The 14558-nt window shown below is 37.7% G+C and overlaps 1 protein-coding gene across 12 annotated transcripts in view; it reads left to right on the top strand.

Annotated features, from left to right (window-relative positions):
* HECTD1 (HECT domain containing E3 ubiquitin protein ligase 1) overlaps window positions 1–14558 on the top strand; it is a 63084-nt gene that overhangs the window by 47204 nt on the left and 1322 nt on the right. For 11 of the 12 annotated variants that reach the window (XM_009319355.1, XM_009319350.1, XM_009319357.1 and 8 more), the window contains 14 exons: window positions 1829–1985; window positions 2835–3057; window positions 5637–5691; window positions 5935–6117; window positions 6456–6666; window positions 6748–6833; window positions 7977–8104; window positions 10042–10243; window positions 10388–10525; window positions 10781–11388; window positions 12470–12548; window positions 12660–12753; window positions 13064–13214; window positions 14414–14558. In XM_009319355.1, coding sequence (XP_009317630.1) covers window positions 1829–1985; window positions 2835–3057; window positions 5637–5691; window positions 5935–6117; window positions 6456–6666; window positions 6748–6833; window positions 7977–8104; window positions 10042–10243; window positions 10388–10525; window positions 10781–11388; window positions 12470–12548; window positions 12660–12753; window positions 13064–13214; window positions 14414–14558 — 2460 coding nt within the window. The remainder of the gene's footprint in view (window positions 1–1828; window positions 1986–2834; window positions 3058–5636; window positions 5692–5934; window positions 6118–6455; window positions 6667–6747; window positions 6834–7976; window positions 8105–10041; window positions 10244–10387; window positions 10526–10780; window positions 11389–12469; window positions 12549–12659; window positions 12754–13063; window positions 13215–14413) is intronic. The other variant, XM_009319354.1, reaches the window with a different exon arrangement.

The following is a 14558-nucleotide window of genomic DNA, read 5'->3' as shown; positions in this document are numbered from 1 at the left end:
CTATAATCTTTCCATTCATTAAAACAAATGTATTTAGATTTAGGACTACTAGTTTGGAGTACCTATCCATAAAGACTCTAAATGAAATGCCAAAGTTAAAATCATATTACACTTTTCAGGGGCTGCAAACTGAATACTACTTTACGAAGACAGTTCATTGTCCCTTTTCCCCATTCTTGCATATATTTTGAGTATTAAGAAAGCTGTTTTCTCATGCATTCAAATGGGTGTGATAAAATTGCAAGAACTCACTAGATAGAACAGCTAACAAGGCAGTCCCCTTTCTGTACAAATTTGATTGTACGATCTTCAACATTTATTCCAGAGAAAAGTGTTTGTGAACACCAGCACACCCTGAGACCTTATAGGTCAGAATTAACATCTTAAAAACAGCCTGGGAACAAGTTGACAGACAGTAGAAATGATGGATCACTAGTTCACTGGCTGATGAAATGGTGTAACTTTGTGGGTAGGCTGCTGAATTTTGTAGTGATACAGTTCTGGGGTGTGTTTAACTGTAGGCCTGTGTGAAGCAAACTGTAATAATTTAAGTATGCCAGAGGAAATATCTCTTAAAAAAAAAAAAAAGAAAAAAAAGAAAAGGACAAGTCAAAACCCAGCAGGTTAGTCCCCATGGGTCTTGCCTACATTATTGTGAGTTCTGGCTTTTCATTTGGTTCTTCTTTAGTGGTATGATGAATGCTTGGTCTTCTACCACCATTGAAGTGATCAGAATGGATATTGCAGGGTCTAAGAGGAAAAATATCTTAAGACTTCACTAATGATAGTTTAATGTTTATTACATAAATGTAAATATAGTTTTATGGAATTATAGAAATTTCCTCTTGTAATTAATGTGCACAACTTTTAGTCATTTGAACCAAAGTGTTTAGCACTTTAACCTACTATGATTATGCTTTTAATAGAAACTCAAATACAGTACTAAATATTTCATTATTTCACCTTCTTCACAAAGATAGGAAGTTAGGAATGGAAAAGCCAGTACTACTTAAATGGATCTACAATGCAAACAACAACCTTAGTTTGTAGATTGTTGATCACTTTCCAGAAATTATTAAATGGGGTTACTATTGTTGTTCATGGGAAGAAGCAGAAATCGCTAAATTAGTCTTTGCTTAAGATTACACAGCAAGAATCGGATCTGGAAAAGAAAATTTTCCTTTCTTGGGTTCCAGTCCTGTTCCCTCTGATATACTATGTAATTCTTCTCAATGAGGAGTTGAACAGATTAAAAACTTGTTGTAGAAAAATCGTAAGTAATTAATACTCGCTAAGGCTTAACGAAAATTAGATTTCTCCCACCATCATAGTTCCAGTATTTTGGTATTTGATTTAATCTCTGGATAAAACGTGTATACATTATATATCAATATATGTATACACTTTCAAAAAATACTTCTTGGTTTCAGAAAAGTTAATGTGTTTATTTTGACACCGTTGCTTTACTTGAATCTTTGATACTCCAAAGTTTGTGGAATACACAAAATATCTACACCAAGTTTGCTGGTCTACAATACTCTATTTCCCTATGGTTCTGGTGCTTCATGGAAAGTTTCATTCTTTCCAGAAATTGTAAATACACGTATTGTAAGGTTAGCCCATTTATGTTGATTTCTGTGTGCCTGTGGTTTTGATAATTCTCTTGATTCCTGCCTGACCAGTTAAATGGAACTAATACTGTTATGTGCCACCTTTGCTATCTTTTGTGTCAATTTTAGTTTCCGTGACTGCTCTATTCCCTAACTATTACATTTTTGATCAAATGATTCTTTGTAGCAGAATTTAAAAAACAACTACTTTTTTTCAGGAAGAAGAGGAGTATGAAACCAAAGGAGGCCGTAGAAGAACATGGGATGATGATTATGTATTGAAACGTCAGTTTTCTGCTCTGGTTCCTGCTTTTGACCCAAGACCTGGTCGTACTAATGTTCAGCAAACAACTGACCTAGAAATCCCTCCACCCGGTATGCTGACAAGACATTTGTGATACTTGATCTGGCTTTAGGGTGGAGACTCACTGTTAAAGGCCCATTGGGCTCTGGGGATCCCAGCACTATTAACCAGTACAACATGCTTTTGTGGCTGTGTGGCTTTTCTCCGTTTGAATAAGAGTTTCATCTACGTCTGTGGGTCCGAGCATTATTGAGGGAAAAGTAAATTAAAAGCTGTGTAAAATAAGCATACTCATGAATTTAACTTGGATTAGTGATAAATCTCTTGCTATGTCTGGTTCCACCTGCAGGGAATAATCTGTGTGTTGAGCTACCCAGAATAGCTTTGATTGGAGAGGGCTTGTTGAAACAGCCCAAAGCAGAGGCAAGGGGAAAGCTAATACAGTAATTGAGTGGTCTGTATGACCAGCAGCATAGCACCTGATCTTGCTCCTTAGTTCATTCTTGTTTTGCAGTGTGGGTGTAGTCAACGTTCTTTACAGAAAGAAATATGTAGGTTTAGTTTCTGTGGAAATGAGCCGTCATTGGTTTTGATGAACTGAAATGAGTTAATACAACAGGAAGATACTGTGTATGAAAAAGACAAATGCATGTGCTGTGATTAATATTAAAGGGGATGTTATCAAGATGTAAGAATCAATAGGGATTTCAAAAATTCCTGTTAGCTTTATTTGCATAGAGAAGTGCTGTAGTTACAGCCCTTAAATATAGTTTATAGTTACAACTCGGTATCATCTCTTTGGCATGTGTGCAGGAAGTCTTCACGCTTCCTTATTGAGCCACTTTATTAATGTTTAAGCCAACTTGTCATGCATTACATATTCTGTATTAACAGCTTCTCAAATGATTTTTCACATGCAGGTACACCTCATTCAGAACTCTTGGAAGAGGTTGAGTGCATGCCTTCGCCACGTTTAGCACTTACCTTGAAAGTTTCTGGTCTTGGAACAACTCGAGAAGTAGAACTGCCCTTAACAAACTTTCGATCTACCATCTTTTACTACGTACAGAAATTGTTACAGCTTTCCTGTAATGGCAATGTGAAATCTGACAAACTTAGACGTATTTGGGAGCCAACATACACGTAAGCTCACAAGTTTGTTATTCTCTGTAGAGAACACCGTGACTGATGAGGAAAAGGGTGTGAAACAATGTTAAGTTTTTCTTTCTCCTCTGTAGGAAGCAATGCTAGAATTAGTTTTTCTTGCATTTATGTCAGGATGTCATTACTGGTTTTAAAGCTAGTGCTGTGACTACAAAACAAAAAAAGTCATAATCTCCAAAGCTCAACTGTGACTTGTTAATAATATTTCACAAGTCAAGCAGTTGACCAAGAGAGCAGAATTTGGTCTGCTTAGGGATCAGCTTGGAAGAATCCCATGGGGATACAGTCCTAGAGAGAAGAGAGGTCCAGGAGAGATGATTGATTTTTCAAGGATCACGTTCTCCAGGCTCAAAACAATCCATCCCAATGTGTGGGAAATCAGGCAGAGGCAGCAGGAGACCTGCATGGATGAACAAGAAACTCCCAAGAGAACGCAAATCATGAAAAGGAAGCACGCAAGAAGTGGAAGAGGGTCAGCTGACCCAGGGGGAATATAGAGACATTGTCCCAGTGTGAAGGTATGGGGTTAGGAAAGCCAAAGCTCATCTGGAGTTGAATCTGGTGAGGGATGTGAAGAGCAAAAGGTTAGGGAACGCTTAAAGAAACAGGACATACAAGTCCATGGGACCCAATGCACCCACAAGAGCTGGCCACTCTTGATTATCTTTGAAAGGTCTTGGTGATTGGGAGACGTTTCTGAGGATTGGAGGAAAGCAAGTGTCACTCCTATCCCCCAGAAGGGCAGGAAAGATCTAGGGAACTACAGACTGGTCACCCTCTCCTTCATCCCTGGAAAGGTGATGGAAATAGTCCTGGAAATCATTTCCAAACAATGAAGGACAAAGAAGGTGATAGGGAGTAGGTGGCATGAATTTATGAAGAGGAAATAATTTTTAACCAATCTGATAGCCTTCTATGATAAGATGACTAGGTCAGTGCATGAGGAGAAAGCAGCAGATGTTATTTTCTTCGACTTTAGCAAGGCTTTCAACACTTTCTCCCTCGTTGAAAAGCTAATAAAGTATGGACTAGATAGTGTCTGAAAACTGCCTGAACTGCCAGGCTCAGATAGTTGTGATCATTGGTATGAAGCCCAGCTGGAGGCCAGTCATTAGTGGTGTACCCCAAGGGTCGATACTGGGTCCAGTACTGTTTAACATCTACATTAATGAACTGTATGATGGGACAGAGCAGACCCTCAGCAGGCTTGCAGACAAAGCAAAACTGGGAGGAGTCATTGTTGTACCAGATGGTTGTGCTGCCATTCTGAGACACCTCATCAGGCTGGAGAAATGGGGAGATGGGAACTTGATGAAGTTCCACAAAGGGAAATGCAAAGTCTAGCAGCTGGGGAGACATAACTGCCAGTACAGGCTGGGGGCCAACTGGCTGGAAAGCAGCGTGGCGGAAAAGGCCCTGAGGGTCCTGGTGGACATAAAGTTGAACGCAAGCCAGCTATGCACCCTGGCAGCAAAGAAGGTCAGCAGCATCCTGGGCTGCATTAGGAAGGTTGAGGGAGGTGATCTTCCCCCTCTGCTGAGCGCTGGTGAGACACGTCTGGACTGCTATGTTCAGTTCAGGGCTCCTCAGTACGAGAGAGACACGGACTGGAGTGAGCTGGAGTGAGTCTAGCAAAGGGCCACTAGGATGACTAAAGGGCTTAAAGTGTCTGTCATACGAAGAGAGTCTGAGAGATCCGGGACTGTCTAGCCTGGAGAAAAAAAGGCTTGGGGGATCTTACCAACGTGTATTGAATACCTGATGGGAGAAAGTAAGGAAGACAGAGCATAGACTTTTTTGTTGCGACAAGTGAAAGGACAAGAAGAAAATGGCACAAATTGAAATAGGGGAAATTCCATTTAAACATAACATTTGAGCAGGGGTATTGGACTAGGACTCCACAGAGGTCCCTTCCAACTTCAGCTGTTCTCTCTACCCTAATTTGACCTTACTTGCTTTATAGTAATAGACAGAAATGATAAGACTATATGATTGTGTGTATTTTCCATTTACTACACCAATGTAACTTCTGTGAGACTAGAAAACTAACCTATACGAAAGCCAGAACTGCAGTAAGGTGGTCGCAGGTTTTTTAACTTTGTATTTCAGATTTCAGCAGTGCTCATGTGTTACACCTATTTTCTGAGTTGCCTTGTATCAAAAATTGTGTGCTGTAACAAAACTGTTTTCTAGTTAGAAAGGATGAGAAATAGTTGTAAATGTGCATATCTCCTAAGTTAATACACAGCAAACTACCCTAGAACTTCAAAATTTCAAAGTGCTGGTGCATGTGTGGTGAAGAACCTAAAGTTGGTGTGGGAAATTTGCACAATGAAGGTTGTTTGATTACTCAATGAATATTGAAGATTAAATATGAGTTGAAGAACTTTGCTGCATCAGGGTATCCCAGATGTTCTGTGCAGCAAAGAGCAGCTGCTATTGCTGGTTTACATCATGTTATTTAAATGTCATCGATGTCTAACAAGTCAATGTATAACTTCAGAATTTAGAGGATGTGCTATGAGTATGAAATACTAACTCATTGTTTTGATACCTAGAATCATGTACAGAGAAATGAAGGATTCTGATAAAGAGAAGGAAAGTGGAAAAATGGTAAGACTTACTTCTATGCCGTTGTTCATGTTTTTATGGCTGTTTAAACAAAAGCAAAACAAATCTTATTGCAGTTTTTGAAATGCTACGTTAAAAAAAACTAACAGTTTTCAATTACTTAAAGGATATGAGTGAGTATAGTTGTAAATGCATGCTCCTTTAAAAAAGACAGTATGTAATGCATGTGAAATCTCAAAGACTTTACAATCAGGAAAAACCAACATTTGGTGGTTCCTGTTGTAGGGTTGCTGGTCAGTAGAGCATGTGGAGCAGTACCTTGGCACTGACGAATTACCAAAGAATGACTTGATAACCTACCTGCAGAAGAATGCAGACTCAGCTTTCCTGCGCCACTGGAAATTAACCGGCACTAATAAAAGTATTAGGAAAAACAGAAATTGTTCCCAGCTCATAGCTGCATACAAGGTATATGTCTGCATACAAACTCTTTTTATTGTGAATGGCTGTGTGCTTTGTTTTGCAGCTTTAAAGATTCTTGTGGAGGAGGGATATGACATGGATAGGAAAGTTGAATGTTCACATGCCAGTATCAAGTTTAGTTTTTGCTGCTTTTTTTTTATGTCTTCTGTTAAATATAGTCATGTTAGAATGCATTTGAATCATGATTTGAACCATCCACAATTTAACTAAGTGTTGAGGTTAAACACAGTAACCATTCTGATTTTTCAAATTATTAACTTGGAGTGCGCAGTCCTAAAGAAAGTAACACACAGTTTTCATTCTTAAAAATTCTTTTTTTACAGGATTTTTGTGAACATGGATCAAAATCTGGATTAAGTCAAGGGGCCATTTCTACTCTTCAAAATTCTGATATCCTTAGTTTGGCAAAGGAACAACCTCAGGCCAAAGCTGGCAGTGGGCAGAACTCCTGTGGAGTAGAAGATGTTCTGCAGTTACTTCGCATTTTGTATATAGTTGCCAGTGACCCTTACGCAGCACGAACTTCTCAAGAAGGTAAGTTATTTATCCAGCAGAGCTTCTTAAATGTTTTAATGAAAACAAAATAAAGGAAAAATTTTCTCTTGATATTTTCAGAAGGAGATGAGCATCCTCAGTTTAACTTTCCACCAGATGAATTCACAAGCAAAAAAATTACTACAAAGATTCTGCAACAGATTGAGGTATTACATTAATGTATTATGCACAATGTATATACGTAATATTGTTTTTAAGGCTCTAGTATACTCTTCCTTCCTTTGTTTGAAATTATTAGGGTTTTTGCCATTTTGACTTTTGAATTGTTTCATACAATATTTACTTCCTTATATTTTGGATGAGTAAATTCTGTAAGAACAGGCTAGTCTGAATAAAAACATACCAAGAAAAAAGTTGTAACAGAATTGTATCTTTTGGTTATGAAGAATAATCTTTTTTCTGCACCGGACATCGATGTTACCACATAGTGTATGTATGTCTGCCTGATGATATTGTAACAAAGGCAATTAATTGTGTTGGGGTCCATAAACTTTTTATTGTTTATACATTCCACATCAAGCTTTCAAAAATAGCATTTAGAAAACATATTCTTGGTACTAGGTCAGTTAGGTGCGTTAAAAGGACAACTTTAAGATGTAGTTCTTCAGTAGCACTACATTTTCTTTAACAAAGATTTAAAGAAGGTGAAGATTCTTCACTTGCTTGGCTCTTGTGTGCTTTTTGAGGTTTTTCTTATTACAGTTAAGTTGCCCTAATTATTCATTAAAAAAAAAAAGTTCAAGTTTTTCATGTTCTTTTAAAGGCTGTTCAGGCACCCTGAGTATCTTTAGAGTAATAATTTCTATGGTGTTTTTCTATTATACTTGTATTTTAGAAGGGACTACAGTAATGTTTCAGTGGGGATCATCTTTACTACCACCAAGTTTCTTTTGTGTCTTCTGGTATTGAGGAGGTAGTAGCTAATCACTTTTGGGCAAAACTCGGAAGTAATTCTCTCCGGGTAATTGTATACCCGGATCTCCCCGTAGTGCTTTGAGTAGTTCATATCCCAGAGATTTACTACAGCTTTTAGTGTGTTTGTGCCAAAGCACCCTGTGTCCGCTCTTAAGTCCTAGAAACTCTGTGAACTTCTCATTCATAGCATTTAAGGGGCGGGGGAGGAAGTAGCAGTTGCTGAGAAGGAAGAAACTTGCTCAAGCACAGGGGAGAACTCCATACTTTGGTGTATTGGGTGTCTGGATGCTTGGTTACAAACTTGTTGGGACAACCCGAGTCTAATGTTAGAAACACTTTATTTTTAATTTTTTTTTCCTTGCATTAAACTACAGGAACCCTTGGCACTAGCAAGTGGAGCTTTGCCAGACTGGTGTGAGCAGCTAACAAGCAAGTGTCCTTTCTTAATTCCATTTGAAACAAGACAGTTGTACTTCACATGCACTACATTTGGAGCATCAAGGTAAAAAAAAAAAAAAAAAAAAAAATTAAGGCTGCTTCCTTTTTTTTTTTAAATAAAAATTTAATAGTTTTTTTGTAATTGCTAATTCACAGAAGCACTTTATCCTAACAAGATGGATTTTGCTTGCCAAATGTAGAGCGTTTTAGATAGTAGAAAAAAAGGGAAGGAGATGGAAAACTTCAGAAAGACTTTTGGACACTTGAAACATTTCTTGTTCATTGTGTTAGAGGTTTATGATGAGTAGCCTACCTTCTGTTTGATATTATTCAGGAAATTCCTTTGAAGAATTTTCATTTTTCAACTTTAGCTGTGTGTACCTCTACCTCAACTTGCTTGTGTACCTCTAGCTAGGTTATCATATCAGGCAGTAATTTGACTGGGTTGCAGTTCATTGCATAAAGGAGTAAGAAACAAAAAAATTCTGAAAATAAATGTGAATTTAATGTTTTTTGAAAGCATACACCGAAGCACATATCTTTTATAGTTCCTACAATGGTTTGGTGATTGTTTGTTTTGGTTCATTTGTTTTGAATTCACTAAAGTCTTTACTAAATAGACAAAATCTAAGAAATGGATGCTCTTTCGAAAGTTAGTATTAGCTGCATAATGAAACTGTAACAAGACCAGACATTAAAACTTTTAAGCGTACTCTCTAAAGTGTTCTGTTAACCTAGGAATCCTTAATATTTTGATTGCAGCTGTGATTACCTTGAGAGTATGTAGACAGTGTAAACCTTTTTGCCAGCTTGCTTTTACGTAACGAGAAGGAAGAATTCATTTCTGTGGGTTTTCTTGGCTGTTTCTTTGTTAGTTTGTTTTTCCAAAGAGGAAGAAAAGTGTAGATGCTGAGTTGCAAAAATTGCTGGTGTGTCTAATACACAGTAGAAATGCCTCATGAAGAGTGTAAAATGAGGCATTTAAAAAGAAAGAAAAAGGAAGAGAAGAAAAGGTATTGTCTTGCAAGACGTCAGTTTAAATCTTCTTAATATGGAAAAACTTAATTTCTGTGGAAAAATGGTCCAGAAAACTGGACCACGTGTGTTTGGTTTTTTGTTTTTGTTTTGAAAAAAGGTAATGTTTTAGAAAAACTGTGTTTTAAAGAGATCCTTCAGGAAACATTGCATGGTATTTACTTGGTAAGTAAAGAGCTTTCCTGAGCTCTTAAAAATATTGCAAATAGTTCTTAAAACTCATATACTATGTATGAACTCTGTGTGTACATGCACACGGGCATGTACACACTCTGAGTCTGTCATGACACTTGACCATGCTTGCAAACAACCGACAGATGGTAGCTTTGTAGATAGTTTATTACTGCATAGATGACAATACATACAAGAATTTCAAACTTTGACTTCATATAAGTACTGCTGTTAGAGGCGGCTGTTCTTCCTTCACTGATACGGGTCTGTATGTGTACGATTGCACTTCAACTTTGGTTCTGTGTTTCTCTAATAAGTGTGCAAGTAAGTAAATCTTGCTGTAAAACTTGGTCAGTATCAATGGGGTGATGTACAACTGCCTTGCAGTATATAATGGAAGTTGTAGTAAGTGTCTATAAACAGTTTTGAGCATCTGTGATTAAAAAAAGTACTACAGTAAGTGCTACCTTCTGTTCATTCCACTGTAATATGAATACTATAGTAATTCAGATCAACAATTGTGTGTTTCCATTGGTGCTATCTATTACATCAGAAGTTATGGCTGGCCCTTCATAGTAATTAAAAATTATTTAGTTTGCTAAACTCATAAAATATGAAGCAGCCTATATTTGGGTGTTTTGGATATTTCTGAGAAATACGTTGGTATATAACTTTAAAAAAAAAATCAGGAGGAGGTAATTAGTACTTAATAAGGTAACTTTTTCGTAGTAGCTACTTTCAAGTTTTCATGCTGGTAGACATCGAAGTTTTAAACAACTGTTGTTTTTTGTCCAGAGCAATTGTATGGCTACAGAACAGACGTGAAGCCACTGTTGAACGGACGAGGACCACAAGCACAGTGCGACGTGATGATCCAGGAGAATTCAGAGTTGGGCGTCTCAAACATGAAAGAGTAAAAGTTCCGCGAGGTGAATCCTTGATGGAATGGGCAGAAAATGTCATGCAGATTCATGCAGACAGAAAATCTGTTCTAGAGGTAAAGCATATCTGCCTAGCAGAGCGAGGTTAGGTAGCTATTTCTAATGTACTGGCCGGGATATTGAATATCCTGTTCCATAACCAACACTAAACATTTCACTAGGATTTTCTTTTATTATTAACATTCCTTATGTTTTTCTAGGTTGAGTTTTTAGGGGAGGAAGGAACAGGCCTGGGTCCTACCTTGGAATTTTATGCATTGGTGGCAGCAGAATTTCAGAGGACAGATTTGGGAGCTTGGCTTTGTGATGACGACTTTCCAGATGACGAGTCTCGTCAGGTATATTTCAATTTGCATTTTAAACTGAGTACTTGTATAAAAGAAAAGTGAGCTAGCTATCCAGAAGGGAAGAACACACGATCGGTGAGCAGCCACTCATCATGGTCAAGAATGACCACTCTGCTCCACAGCTTGCTTTCTAACCTGTTCTCTCTGTTTAACAGGGAAGTAAAGTATAAGTTAAACAGCACAGATATATAATTAAATTCACCTTTAACAACGTCAGCTTTTTTGTGTGTGTGTCTCTTAAATCAGGTTGATATTGGTGGTGGATTGAAACCCCCTGGCTACTATGTACAGAGGTCATGTGGACTCTTCACAGCACCATTCCCACAAGATAGCGATGAACTTGAAAGAATAACCAAACTCTTTCATTTCCTTGGAATTTTCTTGGCTAAATGCATTCAGGACAATAGACTTGTGGATTTACCCATTTCTAAGCCTTTTTTTAAACTCATGTGTATGGGGGACATTAAAAGTAACATGAGTAAGTTGATATATGAATCACGGGGTGACAGAGACTTGCACTGTACTGAAAGTCAGTCGGAGGCTTCTACAGAAGAAGGGCATGATTCCTTGTCAGTGGGAAGTCTGGAAGAAGACTCCAAATCAGAATTTATTCTTGATCCACCAAAACCTAAACCTCCCGCCTGGTTTAATGGAATTTTAACATGGGAAGACTTTGAATTAGTAAATCCACATAGAGCTAGGTTTCTAAAAGAAATTAAGGACCTTGCAATTAAAAGGCGCCAAATTTTAAGCAACAAAAGTCTGTCAGAAGACGAAAAGAACACAAAACTACAGGAACTGATGCTGAAGAATCCATCAGGTTCGGGGCCTCCACTTAGCATAGAGGATTTGGGGTAAGAGTTTTCATATTTATTTATAAATATGCAAACAGTGTTGTGTTAGAGACAAACATCAATACGTGTAATTAAAACTGAAGATTTCTTCATTTTAAATAGTATTGTTGCAAGGAGGAGTCATCAGAGATGCCGCAAGATCCAGTTTGCCATCTGTAGCTATGTTCTTTCTTGTTCCTTAGTTTGAGGATTTTCTCTTCTCACTTGCTCAGTTTCCTAATGTTTGAACTTAAATGTGGCTGCGCTGCAATGCCGTATGACTCTCTAGAAACACCCAAATACTTGTAAAGACCTTTAGTATAGTGTGAATCGGTGATTTCTTTGCTATGACAACTATTGAAATTTATCAAGTTTTTCTGAGAGCTTTTAAAGAGGACAGATTGAAATTTCACACAGTGTAGTGTTTGAATCCATGTTAAACAGAACTGTTGCTAACTTTTAGCAAATGTTAAAGACATAAAAGTGCTCATACCTGTGTAAACTTGTGTCAGGATGTCACCTTTTGTAGTTTTAAATTATTTCTTTTGAAACAACGTAGTTTTTCTACCGTTAATACTATGGGTTGTTTGTTACAGTCATGCGCCGCAAGGAGTTCAGTAATTGCTTATGGCCTTGCGGACTGTAGTATGGCTTGTTACAGAGAGAAAGCAGGTAGCACCATCGAAGGGCCTACATGTCTAATATGTTAACTGGCTCTGTATCTGTTAGTGCTGGAAATGAAGGTAAAGGATTTTTTGAGTTTCTGAACTGAATTAAACAGTTTGAGTAGTTTTGAAGCTGATAACTTAAAGATATCAAACTGCGAAATTTTCAAGGGTTATCAAATCCAAATAAATAGTGGGTGAGTACACGCATGTGCATACCATAGATTTGAAACACGTATTATCTGTGTAGTCCATTACTAATTGTAGTTCTGTACTGTGGTGACATTGTTTATGTATATACAACATGATCCGCAAACAATGGTTTGAAATGTAGCGAGGTGCTTTTGGGTGTGTGGGGTGCAGTTTCTAGGTCTGGTGTATTTGCAAAGGCAGTAGCAGACTTGTTCACAATTAGTAACTATCTTTGTATTTTGAAGTCTAAATTTTCAGTTTTGCCCTTCGTCCAAAGTATATGGGTTTACAGCTGTGGATCTCAAGCCAGGTGGTGAAGATGAGGTAAGGAAACAACCTACCTTTACAATTTAAACAGCAGTTAAATTTTTACTGTCTCAGCAGTAACTCTAATGCAAAGTGAATTCTTACAGTATTTATCTATTGTCTTTGCAGACTGTGACAATGGATAATGCAGAGGAATACGTAGACCTCATGTTTGACTTCTGTATGCATACTGGTATACAGAAACAGATGGAGGCATTCAGAGGTAATTTTAAATATGGCAAAATATATATGCAGTTAGGTGGACTGGTGTTCAGGGGGTGCTGGTTTAAAGTGGTGGCGTGGAAGGGCTTTCAAAAACAAACTTCTACATTAAGAATGCAATAGATAAGATATTAATTTCATAACACCTTTGCATTTGTTATGCCATTTTTAATCTTGAAGAGGTTCTGTTTACCTTAATTAAGAAACTGCTGATTGATTCTGGTTTGACTAAAATACAGCTGAAATGCTGACGTTATTTTATAAACATTCATTTGACTTACATTTATAACTATATCTTGTGTAAATTAAAGATGGCTTCAATAGAGTCTTCCCAATGGAGAAGCTGAGTTCCTTCAGCCATGAAGAAGTTCAGATGATTCTTTGTGGAAATCAGTCACCTTCTTGGGCAGCTGAGGATATCATCAATTATACTGAACCTAAACTGGGATATACACGAGATAGGTACTTATATTCTGAGTGATTTTAAAATAGTAGCTAAAAGATACGTTAAGTGACAAAATGTCCAGAATGTTCATTAGATGAAGACGCCAAATTGGATGGGATTGGTGGTCACTGAAGAGCAAGTGATTGTCTAAAACTACATGAGATAACCGTGTACGTTACAACAGATAGGTTAGAAGGTTTTTGTGATGAGAGAGGATAAAAAAATTTAAAATACTAAAATGTGAACAACTAGTGGAAATGTAATGGCAGCTAACTAATACAGGCTATTAAAAATAGCATTTGAGAGTCTTTACTTTCATTTTTGGTGGTGGTTATAATTTCTGTTCAGTTGGGTATAGCTGTTACTTGTCCCTTCTTTCTTATTTCTTTCTCTTCAAGCATAGTTAGAAAAGAAAATGTACTATGCAGGGAACAAACATACTGGTGATTGGCTATCAGGAGGTGGTCTCAACGTTTTGGGGTCTGTTGGGTTTGGGTTGTTTTTTTTTTTGCTGCTTGTCATTTTTGGTAGCAATAACATACAAATTACTTCTGGAACTGTGTTAGTATAAGCAGCTGAAGGATCCTGATCAGTCTGAGATGCTGTGTGGAGCGATCCTTCTATTGACGCTGCCCCGCATGCAAAGATGCAGCTGAGATTACAGTGCCCGATACCCGAGGGTGTGTTTCAGCAGGCTGTGCTTTCTTCATGCCCCCTGGGCTGCTATGGATGAAAGCGCTGGTATCTGGAGGATTCCTCGAAAATCTGTTCTAGTCTGTTACGTTTTTCCTATTTTTGTCGCATGAGGGTCTTTAACAGGATAGAAATGAAATCATACATAAATTGAAGTGGCTTTATACTGCAGAAGTGGTACAGAAAAAGTCTTAAGATTGTAGTCAGTTGGATTCTTCTCATAGAATAGGTTTGAGCTCTGTCTACTTCTCTACCCATTTGTACGCAAGATACCTGAATAACACTCCAAGAGAAGTATGGAGAAAAGTTCTTCTTTACCTACATTTTTCTGTGTAACACTCAGCGAGGAGGTTAAGGAAGTATTTTTATGGGTTTTATGGTGTCTTATTCTTAACTCAATACTGAACAGGCACTAGAATCTTACAATGACTGCTTAGACGTGACTGAAGATCGTAATTGTACTGTCTCAAGAAACACTCTCTTTGCAATGCTGTCATAACTAATTATTTTAATTTATTTTAAGCCCCGGATTCCTTCGATTTGTGAGAGTCTTGTGTGGTATGTCTTCGGATGAAAGGAAGGCTTTTCTCCAGTTCACCACTGGTTGTTCAACACTCCCACCAGGAGGACTGGCAAACCTACATCCCCGGCTCACTGTTGTACGCAAG

Source organism: Pygoscelis adeliae, unplaced genomic scaffold (genome assembly GCF_000699105.1).
Source record: "Pygoscelis adeliae isolate BGI_AS28 unplaced genomic scaffold, ASM69910v1 Scaffold71, whole genome shotgun sequence".
In the NCBI taxonomy this organism is placed as follows: domain Eukaryota; kingdom Metazoa; phylum Chordata; class Aves; order Sphenisciformes; family Spheniscidae; genus Pygoscelis; species Pygoscelis adeliae.
Note: the sequence above shows the minus strand (reverse complement) of the source record. Positions and strands in the feature narration are given on the sequence as shown.